The sequence below is a fragment of the Hipposideros armiger genome, unplaced genomic scaffold (assembly GCF_001890085.2).
Source record: "Hipposideros armiger isolate ML-2016 unplaced genomic scaffold, ASM189008v1 scaffold_242, whole genome shotgun sequence".
In the NCBI taxonomy this organism is placed as follows: domain Eukaryota; kingdom Metazoa; phylum Chordata; class Mammalia; order Chiroptera; family Hipposideridae; genus Hipposideros; species Hipposideros armiger.
Genome location: NW_017731592.1, coordinates 2,013,211 through 2,036,009, shown reverse-complemented (window position 1 = coordinate 2,036,009; position 22,799 = coordinate 2,013,211). Strand labels below are relative to the sequence as shown.

The following is a 22,799-nucleotide window of genomic DNA, read 5'->3' as shown; positions in this document are numbered from 1 at the left end:
TTTCTCTCTCTCCCCACTCCCCACCACTCCCAGTACTAACTAGTTAACTAGTTAGCCTCAGTCAGTCATCCTCCTCCCATGGTCCTAACTACTTTTTTCCCTAACCCAGGGACTCCAACCTGTCCTTCACGTCCCCCAAACTGCCACCTGGGTACCCTCTCAGAGCAGCTATTCGATTGGTTCATCCATTCTTTTTCCCATTGGGCACGTAACTCCCTGAGCCTCAGCTTTCTCATCTGTGAAGTGGGTACAATGACACCCACTTTTCAGGGTTTGGCAAGGATGAAATGAGTGCATGTGCTCAGAGCCCAGCCCAGGGCTAGGCCGGAGCTGTGGACTCAGGTAACTGTGGGGTCCCTGCATCCCCTCATCTCTCTCCTCTATGTGTTCTCAGGGCCCCAAAGGAGAGGCTGGAAAAGACGGCGAGACGGTCAGTACCCAGAGCATTTCAGAGGCTTGGGCTGGCAGGACCATGGTCCAGGCCCAGAAGCCTCTCTCCCACACACACACACACCTGGGGTCATGCATGTGGCTGCACATGTGCGCACACCTGAGCTCTCGCCTCCGCCAGCAGTGGAATGGGACAGGACAGGCCCTCAGCCCCAGCAGAATTCTCACAATCCTCACACCTGGGAGGGAGCCTGCAGTCCACATGTCACTGCTTGATATCTGATGAGAAGCTGTCTAAGACACGAGGAGTCAGGCCTAGAACAGGCCAGTTCCAGCACCAGCCCTGCCTCCTCCTCCCTGGGACTTGGTGTCACCCTTTGTAAAATGTGAATGATAAGGACAGACAGGAGCAACCTCCAGTATCACCTTTAATACCTTCTTTTGTTTCAGGGCCCGAAGGGACCGCCAGGGCCCAAGGTGAGTGCTCCTCGTGCCCCGTCCCTTGAAGCCCAGGCAGCAGGGTTAAGAGACCAAGTTCTGTGACTTGGTCAGGTTACTTCATCTCTCTGGGCCTCAGTGTACTCACCTGTTAAATGAGGACATGATAAACGTTTCCTATCTTACCATCACACCAGGTTGTCGGGATCGAATAATAAAACACATTAGCTTTTAAAGCCCTCGGCAAGTATCAGCTTTCTTCCCTCCTTGAGCAGTGCCTGCTGGGATGGGAAGGCAGGCTCTGGTCCTCCCTGAAGGAGCCGGAGCCCCCAGCCTGAGCAGGAGGAAAGGGGGGAAAGGAGCTCCAATTAGTGAGTACCTGCTGCAAGCCAGGGGCTTTCAGTGGATCCTGTCCAATCTCGCAGGGACCCTCTGAGGTTGGGGGCATCATATCCCCACTTTAAAGAGCAGTGACTTGCCCAGGTTCATTCAGCTTGGGAGGGACCAGGTTGGAGTGGAGTCCAAGACCCACTACCCATGTGCTGCACTCTGAGGAGCCAGGGTCTCTGGGCTGTGCTGGGCTGGGGTCATGGGGTCACTTTTCCAAAGGAGCCGGCAGCTCCGATGACTGTGACCTCTCTCTCTTTTGCACCCCTACTGTCTCCCCTCAGGGTGAGCCTGGTGTTCCTGGAAAGAAGGTGAGGGGAGCTGTGGAGGGGCTTCTTGGTGGGGGTGTGGGAAGTGGCTGGAGAGAAGGGCAGAGGCTGGGCACGGGGCAGGATGGGGGCTAGCCACAGGGAAGGTGCCCTGCTCCAACAGACCCTGGACATACTGTGGGTATGTCTGTGAAGCCAGGATCTCATTCATTCATTCACTCATTTCTCTCATTCTTTCCCTTCCTCGAACACATCAAATTCGTTCTCATCTCAGGGCCTAGAACAGTGGTTCTTAAAGTGCGGCCCCAAGTCAAGCATGTCAGCATCACTGGGGAATTGTTAGATAAGCTTATTCAGAGTTCACCCCAGACCCACCGCATCAGATGCTGGGGATAGGCCGCACTCTGTCCAAGCAGCCTTGGGCGATACTGGCCTGAGCTCACACCTGGGAACCACTGACCCAGAGTGATCTTCCCCCACCTCTTCCCATGGCCCAGCCTCCTCCTCCTCCTCCTCCTCCTCCTGCAGGTCTGAGCAAAGCTGTCTCCTCCTCTCTGAGACTGTCCCCAATCACCTACTAAAGCACACCTTCCCCAAGTCCCTCTCCATCCCACCCTCCTCTTATGTTCTTCTCACCTTGGCACTTGTACTTTCCGGCAGGGTGCTGTGCATTTATCTAGATATTCCTTTGCCCTTGGCCTCCTCTGACCCACTGACAGGAGCCTGTTCTGCCTGACCCACAGGCATAATTGTTGGCTGAAGAATGAATTCCCTTTCCATCTGCCCATCCATTCCTTCTGCACACACCTGCTGGGCTGGCCCTGGGCTGCGGGAGCAGGGGACACAGGGGAAGGAGGAGAGGGGGGAGCCGCCCAGCACCGGTACCAGGACTGCACAGGTGTGCTGGGGATTGCAGAGGGAGGTGGCCAACTGACCACCTGCGGGCCCAGCCAGTGCGTCCACGTCTGAGGACTGCAGCCTCCCCTGCTCTCTCCACAGGGGGATGATGGAACGCCAAGCCAGCCAGGGTTTCCTGGACCCCCAGGGCCCAAGGTAGGTACCTGTGCTTTCCTGGAAGCCCCCCTGCCTCCCACCTTCTGAGGTTCTATCAGCCTGGTAAGCCCCTCCTGGCGCTTTCGCATCACAGAGGTATGGGCTAACAACGCCCAGGACAGGCCAGAACAAGGCAGCAGAAAAGCCCTGTGTCCCACTCATCAACAGGTCTGGCATCTTACCCAGGCCATTTGACTCCCCTCATACTCTCAAGTCCTCTGGTTACCATCTTATGTGGTCCTACTCTGCCCTATCCCCAAGCCATGAACTGGATGTCATCCTGCCTCCCTCAACCCTTCGTGACAGCCACCAAATCCTGGTCAGCCTGTCTCCAAAACATCTCTGGAGTTCCTGAGCTGCCCCAACTATGCACCAAGACCCATCCTGGAAGGTGGTTGTGGTCCTAAGTCCCCTGGGCTGGGGAGAGACCTGAAGGCCATCCTCTGTGGGTGGGCTCAGCCACCTTCCCCTGGAACTAGTCTAGAAGCCAACAGACCTGGACAGCCTCTAATTTGCCCCACTGCTTCTCTCACAGTAAATATCTCTGTTTGCAGGGTGAGCCAGGGAGCATGGGGCCTCGGGGAGAGACCGGCCTGGATGGTGGCCCCGGGCCAAAGGTGACTTTACAGCACCCTGCTCAGCTTCCACGGGCCCATTCAGAACAGCCATGTGGTTTCTTCTCCAATTTGCCCTTTTAAATTGGGAGTCCCTGGAGGGCCTGGACCCTCAAATCTCCTTCGACTGGCAATCTTAGGCTGGCCTGGGGGTGGGTGGCAGTGGGTCTAGGTGAGTGGTGAGGCTAAGTCACCATGTAACCTTGGGCTCCTGGGCCTCGGTAGCCCATCTCTACTCAACGTGGAATCAGAGGAGGGTCCCTCCAAGAGCCCTTTTACTGGGGTGCCAGTCACGTACATGAGGCCCTGCACCCTTTGGGGAAGAGGGACTAGAGAGGGTGGGGGTACCTTTGGCTCAACTTAGCACACCTGGTTGCAACCATGCCGTCTCCACAGGGGGAGCCCGGCCAGCGAGGTGCCGACGGAGCAACAGGGCCACGGGTAAGCAGTGTCCCCTCCGGCCACCCCACTGGGATCCAGGGGTGGTTCCTTCAGAAGACCCTGTCCCCCAGAGACCCCAGAGGAGCAGTAGGGCTCCAGGCACTGGGAGTCTTTTTTTTTTATAATTCATTGGTGTTTATTTCATTTTTAATCTCATAATACATGCTTTTGGTAAAATGTTCAAAGATGGATATGTACTACTAAGAGTCCCACCTCTTCCCTCTCTTCTCCCAGTTCAGTGTCTGCCCTCCAAGACTTTTCTTGGCATATTCAAACATAGACCCTCTATTTGTCACATATGGTGTTATGCTACCCTGTTGGGGGCTTCTGCCCTTGCCTCCAGCCCTGTGTTGAGACTTGTCCCTGTTGCTGGGAGCACAGCCATCCCAGCTGGTCCCAAGGTCCCAGATCTTCTGTGACCAGCCCGTATCAACACACCTTTGGGCTGACCCTGTTCTCTGCTCTGTGGCCTCGAACAACCCCGAAGGTTTCCTCCAAAAACCAGTTCTCAGCCGCAGCCTGGGTTGCAGGTGGCCAGGGATTGGATTAAGTGCTGAGTGTAGGAATTCAGTATAAACTGTACAGTTCCGTGCAGCCAGGACCATGGAGGCAGCCAGCAAGGAGGCCCCAGCTTGGGTCTCTCCGCCACGGGCAAGGGGTTGGCCACAGGCCTGAACCAAAGTGCTCCAGGCCCCTCACTATTCTCCCGCAGAGAGGTGCCCAGGTGGGGAGGTGAGGTTCAGAGGGTAGGGGCAGGGCCGGTAGTAGTGCACATGCCTGTGTAGACGGGTGCATGTGTGGACACACTTAAAGCGGCCGCATGCTTGAGTGCGGGAGGTGCTCTTACCAGGGACGAGTGGGCATCTCAGCATGGTGAGTGCAGCCTCCACCAGAGGTTGGGAAATTGAGGCACAGTCCTACACAATGTCTTAGAGGGTTTTGGGTGACTTTGTTTGTGTTTGTGTGTGTTTGCCAACATTTAAAAGTCTGAAGAATGTCATATCAAAATTAGGCTTTCCACGTTCTCTCGAGAATTCCGGCATGGGACCTCACTGGGCCTCAGTTCCCACATGACAGCCAATCACTGCCACCATCAGACCAGGTGGGGCTTGTTCCTCAGCGGGCCCAGGGCCCTCTTCCCTACGTGGGCCCCCTGCCTGGCCCCTGCAGTGTTTGTCAGTGAGCTTGGGTACCAGTGCTGAGTGAGCCAGGGGACCAGACGTGAGGACCAGGTGTGCTGGGGTCCCGCTGGGTTACAGCTGAGCTAGCGCTCAGACCTGCGTGCGGCTCCGTCAGTAGGTTCTCCAGGTGAGATGCAGAGACGTTTACCACCTCACCCGCCAACATAGTTCGTCCCTGAAGACTTGCCCTTCTTCCTACCTCAGGGTCCCCCGGGCCTCAAGGGTGAACAAGGAGACACAGTGGTGATTGACTACGATGGCAGGATCTTGGATGCCCTTAAGGTAACATTCCTGCGCCCTTGCTGTGTATTTTCTGAGGGAATAACCACTTACTTTGTGTATTAATCCCACACTTCTTTACACAAGGGACCAGGGGCAGCTTAGCACAAAGAACCCAATTCCACCAGGTGCTGTGTTGAGACCAAACATGATGCTGAGAGAGCTGCTGTGTATGTGGCTCCCTGTGGCCCCGAGCTTCCCAGAGGCCAAAGCAAACAGGGGAGCTCCCACTCAGGGGTAGAAGGCAGAGCATTTCCTGGTGCCCCCTCCCAGCAGGGCCTCCTGGGGCCTTTCCAGAGGATGCAGGCTGGAAGGCTAGGTCTTCTAGTGACCACTGGGGGAGGATGAGAGTGGCAAGGCCCGCCCCAGTTCCTCAGGAGGTGTGTAACCCCTGAGCCCTGCCCGGTGCCTGGCAAACTTGGGGCCCATCACCATTGGAGAGAGCGGTTGGGTGCCAAAGAAGGGAGCTGGGGTGGGGGAGATGCAGTCATCAGAGACCAGACTGGGCCTCAACACCTGATCTCCCCTGAGCTTCAATTCCAATTATTTCCCACAGGCCTCAGGGAAGTACAAGCTAATGGTAACTGTGGCCCACCCAGGCCTGCATGGTGTGGTGTGGTGTGACGTGGTCCGTGCAAGTGCATGGTGTGTCCCAGGCCAGCTGGAAGCTGCTGCATGGGAGAAGCTCTATGAGTGCAGAGAGGCAGGAAGTACATTTTGAGTGCCAAACTGGGATAACGACTCCATTGGATGGGCAGCAGGCAGCCATAGCCGGTTCTTGAGCAGAGGGGTGACATTAAAACACATATTGAAGGGGGCCGGCCGAGTGGCTCAGTGGTTAAGAGCACAAACTCTGAGCAACAGGGTCGCCAGTTTGATTCCCACATGGGCCAGTGAGCTGCGCTCGAGCTGAGCTGCCACTGAGCTGCCAACAGGTAGCAGGACGGCTCAGCTGGTGAGAGCACGTGCTCCTAACAACAAGGTTGCCGGTACGACTCACACATGGGATGATGGGCTATGCCCACCCGCAACTAAGATTGAACATGGCACCTTGAGCTGAGATGCCCTGAGCTGCCGACAGGCAGCCGGATGGTTCAGTGGTTACAGCGTGTGCTCTTAGCAACAAGGTTTCTGGTTCAACTCCCGCATGAGATGGTGAGCTATGCCCACCCGCAACTAACATTGAACACGGCACCTTGAGCTAAGCGGCCACGCGCTGCTGATGGGCGGCTGGATGGCGACTGGACTTGGAGCTGAGCTAGCCACGCCCTCCACAACTAAGATTAAAGGACAACAACTTGGCTGTTCCCCTTCCCCAATTCTCCCCAACACTGTTCCCCTTCCCCAATTCCCCAATAAAATCTTAAAAAGAAAAACACATATTGGGGAAGGCTAGCTGGGGAATGGTGTGGAAGGTGAACAAAAGTGGTGTGGGGACAGCTGGAGGCAGGAAGGCTACCAAGAAGGTAGGTGCTCGGCATGGGCCTAGAGGATAACAAGTAGAATGGAGGAAGATAGTAAGACCAGGGACATCTCATGGAAGCACCAACAAGAAGGGGGCAGGTTGGTGAGAGGAGATGGAGGGGTGCGGGGTGAGGACTGGAGCTTATTGGGCTGAAGGCCTGAGCAAGGTGCGGCCTTTGGGAGGGGATATGAGTATGGGGGTGATGACAAGCCATGGTGGGCAGGCGGACTGGGAAGCCGAGGTCAGGACAGCAGCTTGGGAGTGGGGTCAGACCTAGAGACTAAAGATGCCACCTCCTACCCACGAGACCCAGGAACTCCCCCGGGCGTAGCAGATAGCAGGCAACAGAGCTGATGAGCAGAGAGCTCATAGGACAGGCAGAGAGAGCAATGCCTTGGCCACTGCTGGGATACAATTTTGGGCAGGCCTTGAATGCCAGCTTCAAGAGGCAATAGGGAGCCATTGCAGGATCTTGAGCAGGGGAATATTGTGAAGAAATCCAGATTTGGGGGAGACTAGCTCTGAGGGCAGAGGGATTTGGGGCCCTCTGTAGCAGTGGACACTGTGATATCTTATCTGACTCTTGGTGCCACCTCTCTGGACTCCTTCAAGACAAGGGGCCTGACCTGGCTGGGTGGGAAGCGAGCTGTATAAGGGCCCTTGACCCTGCTGCAGGCTGTCTAGGCAGGGACGCGACCCCTGGACGAAAAGGGTAGCCTGGCAGTGGGAGGGAGGGGGCCCTGTCTAAACACTGACTGACTTGACTTTCACACACAGGGTCCTCCTGGGCCACCAGGGCCACCAGGGATCCCCGGAGCCAAGGTCAGTGCCATGCAGCTGTGTGGGCCCCCAAGCTCCTTGTATCCTTGGCCCGCCTCCCATCTCCTGTCTACCGTGCCCCCTCTGCTTCTCTCCCACTGTCCCAGTCTGGCTTCTTGGGGCTCAGAAAAAGGGGTCTGTTACTTCCTAACCGAGCGGGGTGCCTTCTTCCCGGCCCTAGCTATGCTACGCCCTGGGAAGCCTCATTCATACATGGAAACCCATCAATCAGCCCCTCGTGACATAGCAAAATCCCTTAGATGACACGGCCATTCCTACAGCCTGTACACATTGTTATATCCCGCCCACTGGCTCAAGAAAAAGAGCCCAAGACTGGAATCAGGCAGGGTCTGGTCCCACTATCATCCCTGGTCTATGTGGCCTGGAGCAAATCATTTAACCCTCTGAGCCTTAGCTTCCAAATCTATAACCTACCAGCCTATAAATTACAGCTCTAGGCTGCATCTGCCCATAGGGGCTGAGAACATGAAGGAGAGCGGGTAGCCAGCACCTGGCACCATGCTGGGCACCCAATGGGCCCCTTCCTGGAAGTCTAACTACAGGAACTTGACCAGGAATTGTGTGCTGGTTGGAAGAGGCAGCCCAGCCACAGATCCCTCTTAGAGACCACAGGACACCCCAACCCCTCTGATGTCTATTCCCTTCCAGGGCGAGCTCGGATTGCCTGGTGCCCCCGGAATTGACGGAGAGAAGGTCTCTGAGCTTTTCTTTCCTTGGTGATGTTGGTGCCAGGTGTTGTGGGTGTGTGTGGGTGTGTCTGTGTTTGTGTCTGTCTGTGTCTGTCTGTGTGTGTTTGTGTGTGTGTCTGTGTTTGTGTGTCTGTGTTGTCTGTGTGGGTGTCTGTGTCTGTGTCTGTGTATGTGTGTCTGTGTTGTATCTGTGTGTGTCTGTATCTGTGTCTGTGTGTGTGTGTATACTATCTGTGTGACTGTGTGTTTGTTTGTCTGTGTGTGTGTGTGTGTCTGTGTGTGTCTGTGTTGTGTCTGTGTGTGTACAGAGTTGGAGAGACCACAGAACGGAGTGTGCCACCTGTGTATAAATTCTGGTTCTGCCCTTGGCCTCGGGCAAGCTATTCTTTTTCTGCAGCCTCTGCTCCCAGCCGCAGGTGAGGGTGGTGGCAGGCTGTTGTCAGGGTTAAATAATTCTGTGTATGGAAGACACTTAGAGCAGTGCCCAACGCCACGTAGTAAAGAGCTTTCAAACACTAGCTAACAATATCGCTGTCATCATTAGTATTGTTGTAAGTATACATGTGTGTGTGATCCTACAGACACCAGTGTCCACGGGTGTCACTTGACATTCAGGGGAGTGTCTTTAGCACTGGGGCCCTAGTGTGCGACACATTGAGGGTGTTGCATAATTGGTTGAGTGAGGGGATGCAGTGGCTAGAAGGTGACTAGGTAAATGGATGGTTGGTTGCTCCTGAGAGGTGAGCGAGGTTGACCCTGAACCCAATAAGTTCCCCCTCCTGGCTGCCCAGCCCCACTTGCTCCACTCCTTCTGCCTCCACCCTGCATCCTTTTGCACAGTGACACAGGTATGGGGGTGCCCCCTCCCTGGCTCTATCCAGGCCCCTGAGTGCATCTGCCACCTGGGCTGGAGGCGGGGACCCACGAGGAGGAAGTGGAGGTCTGGTCTGGCTCTGGGGACCTGTCAGAATTGGGGAATGGAGAATGCCTGTTGATCCCCACTGACCCCTTGTACTTGTGGCTTTCAGGGTCCCAAAGGACAAAAAGGAGACCCAGGAGAGGCTGGGGCAACTGGACCCAAGGGGGAAGCAGGCAAGATGGGCCTGTCTGGCCTCCCGGTAAGTGGTTGGGTAGGCTGACCCCACTCGCCCCATGTGGGGTCCCAAGGTGAGTGTGTGCCTGCTGGCGGCTGGGATCCTGCAGTCTTAGCTCTGCCAAGAGCCATGGGGCCTTTAAAGGGAAGCTCTGGCTCCCAGCCCTCACTGCTCGGACTCTCTGAGCCCCTATTTCCTCACCTTAGAAGGACCCACCGCCTACCTCCCGAGGCCTCAGTGATGGTGGATTAAGAAGGCTCTGCCCAGTGGAAGCGAATTGGCAGATGGTTAGACTGCTGTTCTGGCTGCTCAAGTCTGCATCCTACTGTGCCTCTTACTGACTAGAACGCTGCACAAGCGACTAACCCCTCCTTGGGCCTCGGTTTCCCCACCTCCGAAACGGGGAGCAGGGAGGATGATAATTTCCCACTCCCATGAGGGCACGCACAGACAGGGCTGAGAAGAGTGGCTGGCATGCAATAAATACCCACTGTAGCCACCGTTGTCATTTTGATCGTCGCTCTTGTGGCTTGGAAGAGCTGCCACCAGGTGCCACCACTTCACATCCAATGTCCATCCATGAGGCTCACTGAGCTAGAGAGGTAGTGCTGGGGACACACCTGGGTCTTTGCTTCCAGAGCCCTTGGTTGCCCCGCTGTCCCACAGGAAAACTAAAATGCGGACCTCTGTCACTGTGCCCTCTACATACCGCTGCTTTAGGCTGCACGGGCCAACCTGGCAAGTGGCTGCTGCCCTGAGCCTTAGTGGGGAGGGAAGGGAAAGTGCTGACGGCTGTGAGTAATGATTTTGGTGATGGACATAAAGGACTCAGGCCATTCTGTCCTGCAGGGTGCCCACGGCCCCAAGGGGGAGAAGGGAGAGCCGGCATCTGACAACCTACAGGAAAGCCTGGTAAGGGGGAACAGCTGGGGACCAGGGTCTCCCCCCAGTGCCCAGCCAAAGGGGCAGCAGGACCACTTTGGGGGCTGAAGGGTGGAGGCAGGGAGTGGGAGCCTAAGGCTGAGTCTTCTACCTGATTCACAGGCCAGCCGCTGGGCCCCCCACCAGGCAGTACCCTCCTGGGAGGAAGCAGTGGCTCAGGGCCCCTCACCCAGGGAGTGCTCCTCCAAAGTCCCACAAGCTCAAGTGTGGGTGGGTGAGGGATAACGGAGCAGCGCATGACTAATCCACGTCTGACCCCTTCTTAGGCCCAGATCATAGTGGAGCCAGGGCCCCCCGGCCCTCCTGGTCCCCCAGGCCCCATGGTAAGAACATTTGGCTTGAAGCAGTTGGGATATGAAAAGGGTGGTGGGCCCAGGCCCAGGAGCTGTGACCAGGGGAGGACAGGATTCCCCAGGGGGAAGGGACATGTCAGATAAGGAGGGCAGAGCCAAGGTCTGGCTTGGGAGGTCCCAAAGATCAGGGCCACAGGGGCCCGGAGTGGCCTGCGAGTCTTGTGGCCACTACAAGAGGACACTGGCCCTGATCTGCTCTGTCCTCCTTTTCCAGGGCCTTCAGGGAATCCAAGGTCCCAAGGTGAGTTTTGGGGCATGGGTGGAAATCCCCCTACTTACTGCAGACTCAGACTGAACAGTTCCAGAAAGCCTTGCTAACAGGCAAAGTGAAGCCCATGCTTAGCCTCAGACCAGCCCTGTGTCTTCCCAGGGCCTGAGCATTCCAAGTCCCCTGGAGCTGGTGTCCCCTATACCCACAAGTGGGTCTCTGTTCTTTCCCCTTCTCCCTCGCCTGGGGCCCCAGTACACTGCTTTTCCCTCCTCACCACTCACCTCCCCTTTCTTTGTGCCTCCCCCTTCCTTGCCCCCTCTCGCCATGCTCCCCATTATGCACATCTGTCTCTCAACAGCCTGCAGCCTGGACATGAAGCCGGGTTTGGTGTATATTACATAATGTTATGTCCTCTCCTCTTAAATTAAAACCGTGAGTGTGGCCCGCCAGTGTTCCCTGCCCTGGGAGCCATGGAGAGGCCAACTGGCCTCACTGCTTGCCCTGCCCTGAGGGAACGCACATCTCTGCTTCTCCAGCTCAGAGGCCAACTGAAGGGCTCAGAGTCATGGACTCCAGAGCTCAGTGGACCGAGCATGTGGCCGCCCAGATGTGCTGCTTCTGGTTTTGCTTTGTCCCAGGGCCTCCCCAGATCATGTTTAGAAGAGGCAGATGCTGTCAGGGATAGAGTCCAAGGCTGGGGCTCAGAAACCCGGTCAGTAGTCAGCCCTTGCTGGCTGTGTGTCTGGGCCCGTCCCTGCCCCTCTCTGTGCCTCTCTTTCCTCATCTGTGAAATGGGTTTGACCACAACCACCTTCTATGATTACTGAGGGAACTCATGTGTGGAAAGAGGTAAAATGCTTACACCTGCTGCTCATTCTGATTATTTGCACAGGAAGGAAGCCAGGGCCAGGCCTGTCAGAGCCTGGAGTCTGTCCCTTTGTCCTGCATACCCCGGATCCCCACAGGCCCCAAGATTTTCTGTCCTTCCATCAGTCTGACCCTTTCCCCCTGACTGATGTCCCCTCTTTGCTTCCAGGGCTTGGATGGAGCAAAGGGAGAGAAAGGCGAGTTAGGGGAGAGAGGCCCCAGTGGCCTGCCTGTAAGTGTCATGAGCCTTGTTTGTCCTTAGATGTGCTAGTTCCTGTAACTGTCATGCCTCTTAACCCATTGCTTTTCCATCCAGGGGCCAGCTGGCCCGCTGGGCCTTATTGGGCTGCCAGGAACCAAAGGAGAGAAGGTAACCACCTTCCTTTAGTGTGCCCCCCACCCCCAACTATGACTGCACATCCATGGTGTCACTCAGCCCTGGAGACGCCCCCTGCCCTTCACTGGTCCTGGGGTCAGAGTTCAGGCTTGTGGACAACTCACAGGGCTGAACTTCTCAGCAGCTGTGCTCCCAGCACCCCCTTCCCAGCCCCCTCATATCTCCTCTTTGTCTCTCCTCAGGGCAGACCTGGGGAGCCAGGATTAGATGTAAGTATCTCACCATTCACTGTGATCAGGCCCCTCCTGTGTATAATTTCTGCCCGCATGCTGAATGTATAGTAACCTGATCTGGTTGTCTTGGGTGTGACCCAAGGCTGGGTCTACAACTGCCTGGTTCCCCCTAAATCCAATGCACATCCCAGAATTGGTGGTGCTTTATGGGTGGGTGGGTGGGTGGATGGATGGATGCTAGAAGGATGATGAATGACTTATTGATGGATGGATGCATGGATGATGGATGATGGATGGATGAATGACAGATGAATAGCTGGTTGATGGATGATACATTGGAGCAGGGAGGTGGGAAGACCAGTGAGGAGCCTGTTGCAATATCCTGGTGAGAAACAATGAGGCTTCAGCTAGGGCGGTATTGTGGGAAGACGAAGAGGGGAAGTATTAGCCCAGTGCTTATTGGATCAAGTGTCTGTTGGTTCCAAGAGACAGAAAACAATTTAAACTGGTTTAAACTGATTTGTAACTGAAAAATCCAGAGGTACAGCACATGGATCCAGGACTAAAGTGTGTCAACACAACCCAACATCTGACCCTCTCTTGCATCTGATTCCTCTGTGTGGGCATCAGTCCCAATTCCACATGGTGATAAGATGGAGTCAACAGCCCCAGACCTGTAATCTTCCCAGGTCCAAATCTAGACAGGGACTATTTATCTCACTCTCTACTCTTTTAGAAAAAATTCTCATCAACTCTCATTGGCCCCAGTTGGGCCAATGCTGAAGTATCACTTGGCCATAGGAATGCAGTGCCCCGATTGGCCAGGCCTGATCACATGCTCCATCCTGGAGCAGCGGTGGAGTTGGTGGATTGTGAGAAGGGACGGGGGTTCCCAGGAAAACCAGGGAGCTCTTCCAAGGAAAACAGTGACCAGATACAGGGCTGCAGGGCTTCTGATGTCCACCCTAGACTTTAAGGAGAAAATGTCACCTTGAAGAGCAACTATAGACAAGAAGGAAGAAGAACTCTAACCTGAGTTTCTGACTAGGAAAGTCATGTTCCATCAATGAGAAGGGTCAGGAGAAGACAACATGTGGACTCAGGGAGGTAGTCGGGGGAGAGCTAGACTCCATGCCACCAGTAATGTGTCCACAGCTGCCTTCCGGGATGCCTGGAGCTCAGAGTGTCATCTCAAAGCCACACCCACCTGTTCTACCTGGCAAAATCCTGGCACCCCCTCTACCAGGCCCAGCTGAAATGGGGAGTCTGCTTGGAAGCCCTCCCTGACCTCATACTTGGACAGAACAGCTCCCCTCCTTGTCATCTGGCTCACTCCTCTGTCACTAAGCATTGGTCATCCTCTGCACCCCATTTCCTGACATGTTAGACTGTGAGGGAAGTGTCACATTTGTACCTATGGGGGTTTTTTTGTTGTTGTTTTTTTTGCTTGTTTGTTTGTTTTAAGATTTTTTTTTTTAATTGGGGATTGAGGGGATGGGAACAGTGCTGGGGAATTGGGGAAAGGGGAACAGACAAGTTGCTGTCATTTTTTTCTTCAGTCTAGTTGTGGAGGACGTTGCTTCACTGACCCAAGTTGGCATCATCATTGCACTCTTCCTGGGCGAGGCAGATCAGTCACCGGCTTCTGGACAGACGCTCACTGCTCACACTGGCTGCTGGCTACACATGGTAGCCCATGGCAACCCACTGCAGCAGGGGCTGTAGCCTACGCCGTCACCGGTGACTCACAGCAGCCCAGCTCCAGGTTGAGCTGTTGTTCAGCATCTTACCTGTGGAGGGCAGTGTCACTGGCCCTCATATGTGGGATCCGAACCGGGGCCCTCTGGCGTCCCAAGCCAGTTCTTAACCAACGTGCCACTCTCCCGGCCCGTGTACCTATTGGGTTTTAACTTATGGAGGTGACTGAGTGATGCCACAGAGAAGCCAATGCCATTGAAAGAAGAATTTATTACTTACATTTCCCAAGAGAATGGCATGCCAGGCCATGCAGGCCACATGGGGAAGCATCGAGTTTGGTCAGGAGGCAGAAAGGAGAGAAAGCCTAGGCTGGAGTTTTCATTGGGGTTTCCATGGGAACGGCAAGGCAAGGCAGGGGAGACAGTTTAGGACTGGCCAGTCTGAGTAATTCCAGCAGGCTTCAGCCATAGGGGTGCTCTCTAGTTGCCTGCTGCCAGGCTCTGGGATGATTCGGCAGGAGAAATATTGTTCTGTTGTGTGAGAGATAAAGCAGGTGGCAGCGGGATTGGCTGGTTTGTGTCTGAAAGACATGCTCCCAGCCTAGCCCTTGGCCATCTCTAAGAACTGGCTAGTCTTGGGTGGGACAGCCTCTCCCCAGTCAGCAAGATTTTTAAGATGTCAAAACATCAGAGGGTCGGCCGAGTGGCTCAGTTGGTTAAGAGCTCACTCAAGAGTTTGAGCTCTGAGCAACAGCGGTTCGAGTCCAGCCCGAGCTGAGCAGCCGCTGAGCTGCCAACAGGTAGCAGGATGGCTCAGCTGAAAAAAAAAATCAGAAAATAGGGCCGGCCGAGTGGCGCGACGGTTAAGCACTGGCTTGGGATGCCAGAGGGCCCCCGTTCAGATCCCACATATGAGGGCCAGTGACACTGCCCTCCACAGCTAAGATGCTGAACAACAGCTCAACCTGGAGCTGGGCTGCCATGAGTCGCAGGCGACGGCGTAGGCTGCAGCCCCTGTGGCAGTGGGTTGCCATGTATGTAGCCAGCAGCCAGCAGCCAGCGTGAGCGGCCAGCAGCTGCAGTGAGCGTCCGTCCAGAAGCCGGTGATTGATCTGCCTCGCCCGGGAAGAGAGCAATGATGGTGCCAACTTGGGCCAGTGAAGCAACATCCTCCACAACTAGACTGCTGAAGAACAAAACGACAGCAACTTGTCTGTTCCCCTTCCCCCAATTCCCCAGCACTGTTCCCATCCCCCCAATTCCCCAATAAAAAATCTTTTAAAAAAATCAGAAAATATAGAAAATAAACAACATAATAAATACAAGAGGGAACACATCTGTTTCTCTGTCCCCAGTATCCTGCCCACAGCCCAGTTTGTAGTGGATGTTTAGAGATGTTGGTTGGATTGATGGACAAATGGATGGGTGGGTGGATGGACGTACAAGAGTTTGAGCCAAGGACAGAAAACAGAGGTCACCGTTTCTTGGTCTCCCAAAGATGATGACATAAGCTCCCATGGGTTTCCTAGGCCTCTGTCCCCAGCCAAGCATGGGCCAGTGCCAGCTGCATCTGACTGTGACATGAGGAAAGACCCCTTGCCAGTGGGTCTGCCTGGGGGCTTCTGTCCACAGACTCTGACATTGTCCTTAGTGCATGCTATTCCCTAAATCAGCCTTGTACCCAGCTTATGAGTCACCTAGGAGTTGGAACTGGGCCAGCTTGTACCACGACTGTGGAGGGAGGGGGCAGAGATAACAGGAGCAAACCTCAAACCTCATTTTCAGTTTAACCTTTAATTCTTTCGTCAGGGTTTCCCCGGACCCCGAGGAGAGAAAGGCGACCGGAGTGAGCGTGGAGAGAAGGTGGGGAAGGCAGAGAGAAAGTGTAGGCTGCTGGAGAGGACATGGGGCAAGGGGAAAGAAGGAGGGAGGCAGGTGAAGAGGAGGAGGGAAGAGGCAGAAAGGACGTGGGAGGAAGAAGCAGGCAGAGAGGTGCGGTGGGCAGGCAGAGGCTGAGGTGGGAGTAGCATGGCAGGGTGGCGGCCGGCCCCAGGCCCATCTCTCAGAGGTGCAGGAGGCGTCCTGGGCGTGGCAGCCATAGCCACACCCCCAGTCTCCCTTCTTGTGCAGGGGGAGCGAGGTATCCCCGGCCGGAAAGGAGTGAAGGGCCAGAAAGGCGAGCCGGGACCGCCAGGCCTGGACCAGCCGTGTCCTGTGGTAAGTGTCAGAGCAGGAAGGGTGCCCCACCCCAGGTCTTTGCCACCTCCTGCCAGCATCTTCCCTGTCCTCAGAGCTCATGTGCAAGTCCCAGAGGTCACCGTGGCCCTGCCCTGGGGTGCCTACCCTGCCAGGGCCACCATTGCTGTCACTCCCGTGATGGAGGGTCCTCTTGCTCTGGTCCTCACCCCCCAATGGGTGCAGGTTGGGGGACCTGCCCCATCTATACAGAGGGAAGCCCAACCAGGGTAGAATCTGTTTTTTGGGATCACACCCCTCTTTACTCAGCTTCGTTGGCCCGTCCCTCTCTGGGTATTATCCTGTCCCAGAGGAGGCTTTTTCTGGTCTGGGTGGCCCCACATTGTCTCCCAGCCTGTCCTCCATACCCTCCCTCCCCTGATCCCCAGAGCCTTCTCCTTTCCTGCTCTGTCACCACAGCCCCTATGGCCCACCCAACCCAGTGCCTGAAATAACCAAAATTCAGCTCCCTTTTTCTAGAAGGCAGGGAAGGTTTCATGTCAAACTCTTCCAGTGGAGCTCAGAAAAGACAAGGAAACAGAACCGCTGAGTTTCCTTACCAAACGTGACCAGATACTCAAACCTGGCCACCCCTGCCAGGGACATGGGGAGAGGGACCTCCAGTCATGTGTGTGGCCACCTTCCAAAGAGGGGTAAGGGCCAGGGACTCCCAGAGGCCCCGAGTGAGTCACTCAGCCCTCTGTTCCTCACTCTCCTCATCCATACAATGGAGGTACTGTTCTCCACCTCCAGAAGATTTTGAGAAGGCAATGAGGAAAAGTGGTGAGCAGTGAGCATACACTAAAAGTGCCAGGGACAGCAAGGGACAGGGTGACCCTCCAGATCCAGCCCCTGGGCAAAGACTGCCCTCTAAATCATGAAGCCTTTGTCTTTGAAACAGGGGAATCCTAAATGCGGAGGCAAGCGAGGGGCGCTGGGCTCGAGGGGCCTGGCGAGAGGCCTCGGGCCCTGCCCTGTGGTAGGCAGCCTGGCGTGCTGTGTGCTGTGCTGTGCTGGCATCTGCCCCACTCTTCCCGCTCCTGCCTGCCTCCTCCCCACCACCTTTGGGGCCCCAGCCTGTGCCCCGCTGGATACTGGGCCTTGTTCCGGGGGTGCTCCTGCAGGTCTGAGGCCCGTGCATGGGCCTTGGAACAGAATGAAATGTTTTTGCCCCAGGGTCCCCCAGGGAATCTAGGCTGGGGGGTCAGCTTTTGTCCCTCTGCAGTCCCCAACGCTCGAGGCTGCCTGAGGTAGCTGCCCCTCCTTGTGTCTGATTTCTAAGCAGGCATGGTTGATGCTTCCAGATAACCACCCTCCCCCCCATATTCTACCCTGCTGGCCTCCGCCTCCCTGTCTGCAGCTCAGATCCAGACGCAGGGACCGGGATGGGCCTCAGGGGGACCCCATTTCCTGAACTGTCCATACACTCTTCTCCAGTTCCCGAAACCTTTCAGGCCCCCAGGGGGAGGTTCCGGAGTCACTGTCAGAGCCACCAGGCAGGAAGCCATGCAACCCAGAACCAGGCCGGGCCTTCCTCCTAACCAGCACGAGCCCAACACTCCAGTGTCCTCCTGGTTCTGCCCACTGCACAGGTGTCCCAACAAAGTCCTGTCGGGGCACACCCCGGACAAGTACAGTGAGGAACGGCTGGTGGCCCATGCCCGGCTGCTTGGGTGAACAGGGAGGCATTTGGGTCCTGCTTCCATGGGGTCCAGTAGCCTCAATGACAGCTCCCAGGGCTGTACCTCCCTACACCTGGGGCAGGAATGTGGGGGAGTAGAAAGTTGACCAGCCCCTCCCCGTCACTGAAAGCTTCTTCTTTTTCAGGGCCCCGATGGGCTGCCCGTGCCTGGATGCTGGCATAAGGTACCTCTTAGGGAAGTATCCAGGACAGGTGGGGAGGAGTGGGGGGACACAGGAGATCCTAGGGGCTGTGTGTCTGCAGCTCCCCATAGTGACTGAATAGCCAGGCTTTCCTGTCACAGCGCGAATTTTGACTCTCCCATTATGCGGCCTAAGGCTTGGGGCCATGGCCCTGGTGATTGTGTGAGCCCACCCTGTTGGTTGCACAGGGCTCACTCAGTGCCTGGCCTAGCCAGTGCAAAGCCATCAGGGCCCCTGGGACTTTGTCCAAACCTGAGAGGGAGTGGAGCCAGAAGCCTAGGACTAGAGGACAGGGTGTGCCTGTTCCCTAGGACATGGGCACAATGGGGAGGGGAGCCCCAGGGGCCTCACAGCCCCTCCTCACCTTCAGTCTTTCCCTCCTTTTCCAGTGATCCCCAGTACCCAGCTCACAACCTGTACAGATCCTTGAGGACATTTTTAATTGTTGTAAAAACAAAACAGTAATATATTGATCTTTTTTCACGGGATGCACTGCCTGTGACCTTTTAACCTTTGAGTATGTGCCCAGTCCAGCCCCAGAATGATCAGATCAGCATGTGAAGCTGGCAGGACCATGGACAGGCGGATCAGGAAACTGTGTACCTGAGGGGCATCCACAGGACTTGGCTCTTGCAGGAAGGAGACACAGGTGAAGGTACCTGCCTCAGGTGAGGCTGCCAAGACTCCAGGAGGTTGGGCCTTCAGTTCCCTGATTAGCCAAGAAACTCTACTACCTAGCTGCCCTACAAGAGCCTGCCCCCTGCAGCTCCAGAGCCCCCAGGGCCCACCCAAGTCTTGGACGACCACTGCAGCTGCTCCTGACCTCTCTAGCCTCTGGACTCAGCCAAAGCCAGCTGCCCACACTCTCAGGCCCCCCTGGAGCCTGGGTTCTCCAGGGCAGGACATGGCTGCCACCCAGGCCTTGCAGCTGGGCACTGGGGGCTGTGGAAAGCACCCTGAGCAAGTCTAGTTCTCACCAAGTTCATTAGGCCTCAGGAAGCCAGCCTGTATGAGAACACACGTCCTCTGGCCACGAGTGGAGGCCAAGCACTGTGATCGCCACCACATGGACCCAGCTGCAGGGAGCTCTGCAGTCCCAGAATGTGGAGGACGGCAGGGCCCAGGCTGGAGTGGTTGCTGCCTCCTGTCCATCTTGACACCACCCAGAGCAGGGATGTGATGGGACTTTGCCAGCCTGAGGAGACAGGCCTCCAGCTCAGAGTTTGGGTCTCACTGACCCCAAGTCTCCTACCCAGGAGAACTCTGGTCAGCTTGCCAAAAGTGGTCTTCCGGGTGAACTGTGTAGATGAAGAGAACCTCCGGGCTGGGTCCCAGCCGGCCCCAGAAGGGGACCTGCAACCTGGGCATCGGCGCTCTGCATCTTGAGAAGCTTCCCCACCTCTGACAAGGGTCCCCAGCCACCAGCTCTGGCCCAGCTACTTGCCTCCCCTCTCTGTGTAGATGGATATCACTGTGTGTAATAAACCACCCATTTGTGTCTGGGTGCACCTGTCCTTGCAGACTGCCCCTGGGGCACCTCGGGGTAAGATTTCAGCCTGGCCGTTGCAAAGTGGGGAAGGACAGGGGGACTCATCCTAGGTCAGAGCCACCCCAGAAACCGGAAGAAGTAGTTTAGGATCAGGGCAGATAGGATTTGGAGTTAGGAAGACACAGTCTCAAGGCCTAGCCCTCCCACGTACAAGCTGAGCCCTCTGGCCAGTCACATACATCACTGAGCCCCTGTGAGCTCCTCTGATGCAGTGACCAGTGACTGCTGCACAGCAAATCATCCCAAAATTTGTTGCCTTAAAACAATGATCCTTTATATTTCTGTCTTACAATTCTGGGGTTAATGGGCTCAGCTAGGTGGTTGATGCTGGCTGTCAGCTGGGAAATCAGATGACCAGAACACCTACCCGGGGCCTCTACATAGAGTCTGGGCTCCTCACAGCATGGCTGCTGGATTCCAAGGGTCCATGTCCCAGGTATACCAGATGGCAGCTGTGTCACCTTTTATGGCTAAGCCTCAGAAGTTATATGGTGTCACTTCCTTCCACAATCAGCAGTTGACCCCAATTCAAGGGAAAAGTATCAACATCATATTTTAAAGAGAAAACATAGGGTAGTAGATCTTACTGCAGCAATCTTAGAATTCAACCTGCCACTTCATCTGTAGAAAGGGACAGGGATGCTTACAGTCCTACTAGTTAGTGAGGACCAACTGCATGAAATGCAAGAAGAACCCAGCACAGGTCAGGCACCTGGCAGCTCCCATGATTCTGAGTTCTCTCTCCCTCCTCCCCACTCCAAGACCAAATAAGGGCCACAGTCTTGCAAAGCGTTTCTATATTTTTCATCCCAACTGGTCCTTATGACAACCCTGAGAGAGGGACCCAGCAAATATGCCCATTTCACAGGTGACCAAACCAAGGACATACAGGATGGTCTAGACAAGAAGGGGCCAGCAGTGATGGTGTCCCAGGCCTTCTCCCTCCAAGAAATGAGGCCTAAGGAGGGCCGTAGTTTGGGTAGTCCCCCTAGACCCCACTATGCAGCCTTCTCGCAAAGCAGAAGAGCCCCAGCCACTCACTGGCTAAGGAAGAGGAATGTGTCGAGTCCTCACCTGTCTCCCTAAGTTGCTGGAGGTAAGTGGCAGGTCCACTGCTCTGAGTCACCAGGGAAGCCAGTAGTGTGAAATAAAAGAGAAACACAGTGGGGCCGTGATGACTGATAGAGATCACTGGCTGTCCAAGTGTCCTTTGGCATTCCAGCATAACCTCACAAGTCTACTGCACTCTACAGTTTGTAATTCGCTCCTCTCTTCATACAGGTACCTCATAGATCCCCCGATAAGCCCTGGGAAGGAGGGGACCTATGTGGTTGCTGTCATTATTCCCATTTTACATATGGGGAAACTGAGGCTCTGAAGGAGTAGTCATCTGCCAAGGGATTCATAACCAGGATGTCTTTCCGAAATTGCTTGCCAGAGCAGAGTCTGCTAGGCAATACCATGATTGACAGGCAGACCTCTGTGGGGGTCGAAGCCACATGTTCCCCCTTCACCAGATATCAAGGAGGTCCCTTTCCTGCTCCTTTGGGCAAGACAAGGCCATTCATGGCTCACTGCTGCCCCCTTGTGGCCTCACAATGTATCCTCAGGTCTGCAACCTTTTCAACAGCAAGCTTCAAATTTTAGAGCCTGCAGATTGCTCCAAGAGCTTGGAGTGGGGGCAAGAGACTATATAAGAGTGAATGACTTGCTCAGGGTCCCAGCTGAGGCATGGGCGAGTGCCCTGTCTCATAGCTGAGTCTCAAGAACTGAGGGTTTCACGTTTCCCTGCCAAGAAGGGCAGCTCTGCCCCAAACTATCCCCCTCCAGAAGAAAGGAAAGCACATTTATTGAGCCCTGCTAAATAAGTGTGTGCCAGGCAACTAAACTAATCACAAGAATTCCTGCCGCCTTTTGCAGATGAATCTGAGGCCTGAGGGGTAGACTGACCCTGGTCCTCCTCCTGATTCCTAAGCTATGACATGGGATGCTTTGGGTTGTGACAATGACTGGGGACACTCCTGGCATTCAGTGAGCAGGGCCAGGTTATCAAACATCTGAAATACATTGACAGTCTGCCCAATGATGAATCATTCATCTCACTAAGAATGCCAATGCTGCCCAAATTGAGAAACACTATGCTCTGGGTTAAAATCTTGGCTCTGCCACTTCCTCCATCTCCTGCTCTCTTGGCCTCCAGTGGCACTTCCAAGGCCGGGCTGAGATCATGGACAGAGGAGTGCTTAGCTTGGGGCCACATACAGGAAGGACTAGGCTTTTCTGAGCAGGAAGGAGAGGCTTCCTGGTGTTATCCTGCCCCTGTAGTAGATACTCTTAGCCCAGAAGGTGACCCGTTTGGAGGCCTGTCCTGTCCTCCAACTGTATTGTCTCCTGACCCTGGACATCCTGGGAGTGGGTGAAATGTGGGCTGGACCCTGAGGCAGGAAAACCCCTGGGCCAACCTGACTTCTCTGAGCTGCCCTGGGCCACCAGACAGGCTTGTGTTTGGGCTCAAGCCAGGGCCAAATATAGGCCCAAAGGTTTGTTGGTGGCCTCTACTACTTTTCTGAGGGTCAAGCCCCCTTCCCCTATATGTGGCAGGAATTTTTAGTTAATGTGGGAGGAATCTTTTTTCAAGAATCATACATAAGGTTCAGCTTTACAGTTAAAAGTAAGAAACTCCATTCAGTTTGGAAGATGAAAAAGTTCTGGAGGTGGATGATGGTGATGGTTGCACAACAAAGTGAATGTACTGAATGCCATTGACCTATACACTTAAAAATGGTTAAAATGGTAAATTTTGTTATGTATATGTTATCAAAAATAAAAAGGGGAAAAGGAACTCCAAGTGTTCTTTAATAAATGCCTTGAGCATTTTATAGTTTTATGGGGCTTCAAAGAGATGACAAAAGCCACAATAAGGGAGCAAAGCAAAGAGCTGTAACTCCAGGCTGTGTTCTACAGTTCATCAAGGCACAAAGTCCCAGTACCCCACGCCGGAGGGGCCATGTCTCTGTTATCCCAGCTTCCCAGCCCCTTGGGGGCATTTTCCTCTCACTCCATGGACTAGGAGTCAGGCCTACGTAAGCTGGAGTCCAGCCTGTGCTGCACACTTGCTTAGTCTGAGAGCAAAGCCCTTTCCAGTTCTGGGCCTCGGTTTCCTGGCCATGGACTTACTATTGGGTTGCCGGAAAAGTCATGACACATGTTTGCAACAGATGGCACTAGTTCATTTTCGGAAGTACTAGTCATTCACATCTATGTTATTGCCATGTCATTTGACAGCTGAGAGTGCTAGCTTCATTCTAAAAAAAATTTGAGCGATTTGGTTGAGTTTTGGAGATTTTACAA

At 54.9% G+C, this 22,799-nt stretch overlaps 1 protein-coding gene across 3 annotated transcripts in view; it reads left to right on the top strand.

Annotated features, from left to right (window-relative positions):
- The window catches only part of COL23A1 (collagen type XXIII alpha 1 chain), a 356,586-nt gene extending 334,463 nt beyond the window's left edge, over positions 1 to 22,123 (top strand). For 2 of the 3 annotated variants that reach the window (XM_019655545.1, XM_019655544.1), the window contains 21 exons: positions 395 to 430; positions 841 to 867; positions 1,500 to 1,526; positions 2,484 to 2,537; positions 3,092 to 3,154; positions 3,548 to 3,592; positions 4,978 to 5,055; positions 7,295 to 7,339; positions 8,006 to 8,050; positions 9,075 to 9,164; positions 9,347 to 9,427; positions 9,990 to 10,052; positions 10,349 to 10,405; positions 10,650 to 10,676; positions 11,683 to 11,745; positions 11,830 to 11,883; positions 12,093 to 12,119; positions 15,590 to 15,643; positions 15,911 to 15,997; positions 17,843 to 17,881; positions 18,289 to 22,123. In XM_019655545.1, the coding sequence (XP_019511090.1) occupies positions 395 to 430; positions 841 to 867; positions 1,500 to 1,526; positions 2,484 to 2,537; positions 3,092 to 3,154; positions 3,548 to 3,592; positions 4,978 to 5,055; positions 7,295 to 7,339; positions 8,006 to 8,050; positions 9,075 to 9,164; positions 9,347 to 9,427; positions 9,990 to 10,052; positions 10,349 to 10,405; positions 10,650 to 10,676; positions 11,683 to 11,745; positions 11,830 to 11,883; positions 12,093 to 12,119; positions 15,590 to 15,643; positions 15,911 to 15,997; positions 17,843 to 17,881; positions 18,289 to 18,291 (1,065 nt within the window). In that variant the 3' untranslated portion in view covers positions 18,292 to 22,123. The remainder of the gene's footprint in view (positions 1 to 394; positions 431 to 840; positions 868 to 1,499; positions 1,527 to 2,483; positions 2,538 to 3,091; positions 3,155 to 3,547; positions 3,593 to 4,977; positions 5,056 to 7,294; positions 7,340 to 8,005; positions 8,051 to 9,074; positions 9,165 to 9,346; positions 9,428 to 9,989; positions 10,053 to 10,348; positions 10,406 to 10,649; positions 10,677 to 11,682; positions 11,746 to 11,829; positions 11,884 to 12,092; positions 12,120 to 15,589; positions 15,644 to 15,910; positions 15,998 to 17,842; positions 17,882 to 18,288) is intronic. The other variant, XM_019655546.1, reaches the window with a different exon arrangement.
- Positions 22,124 to 22,799: the final 676 nt, after the last annotated feature.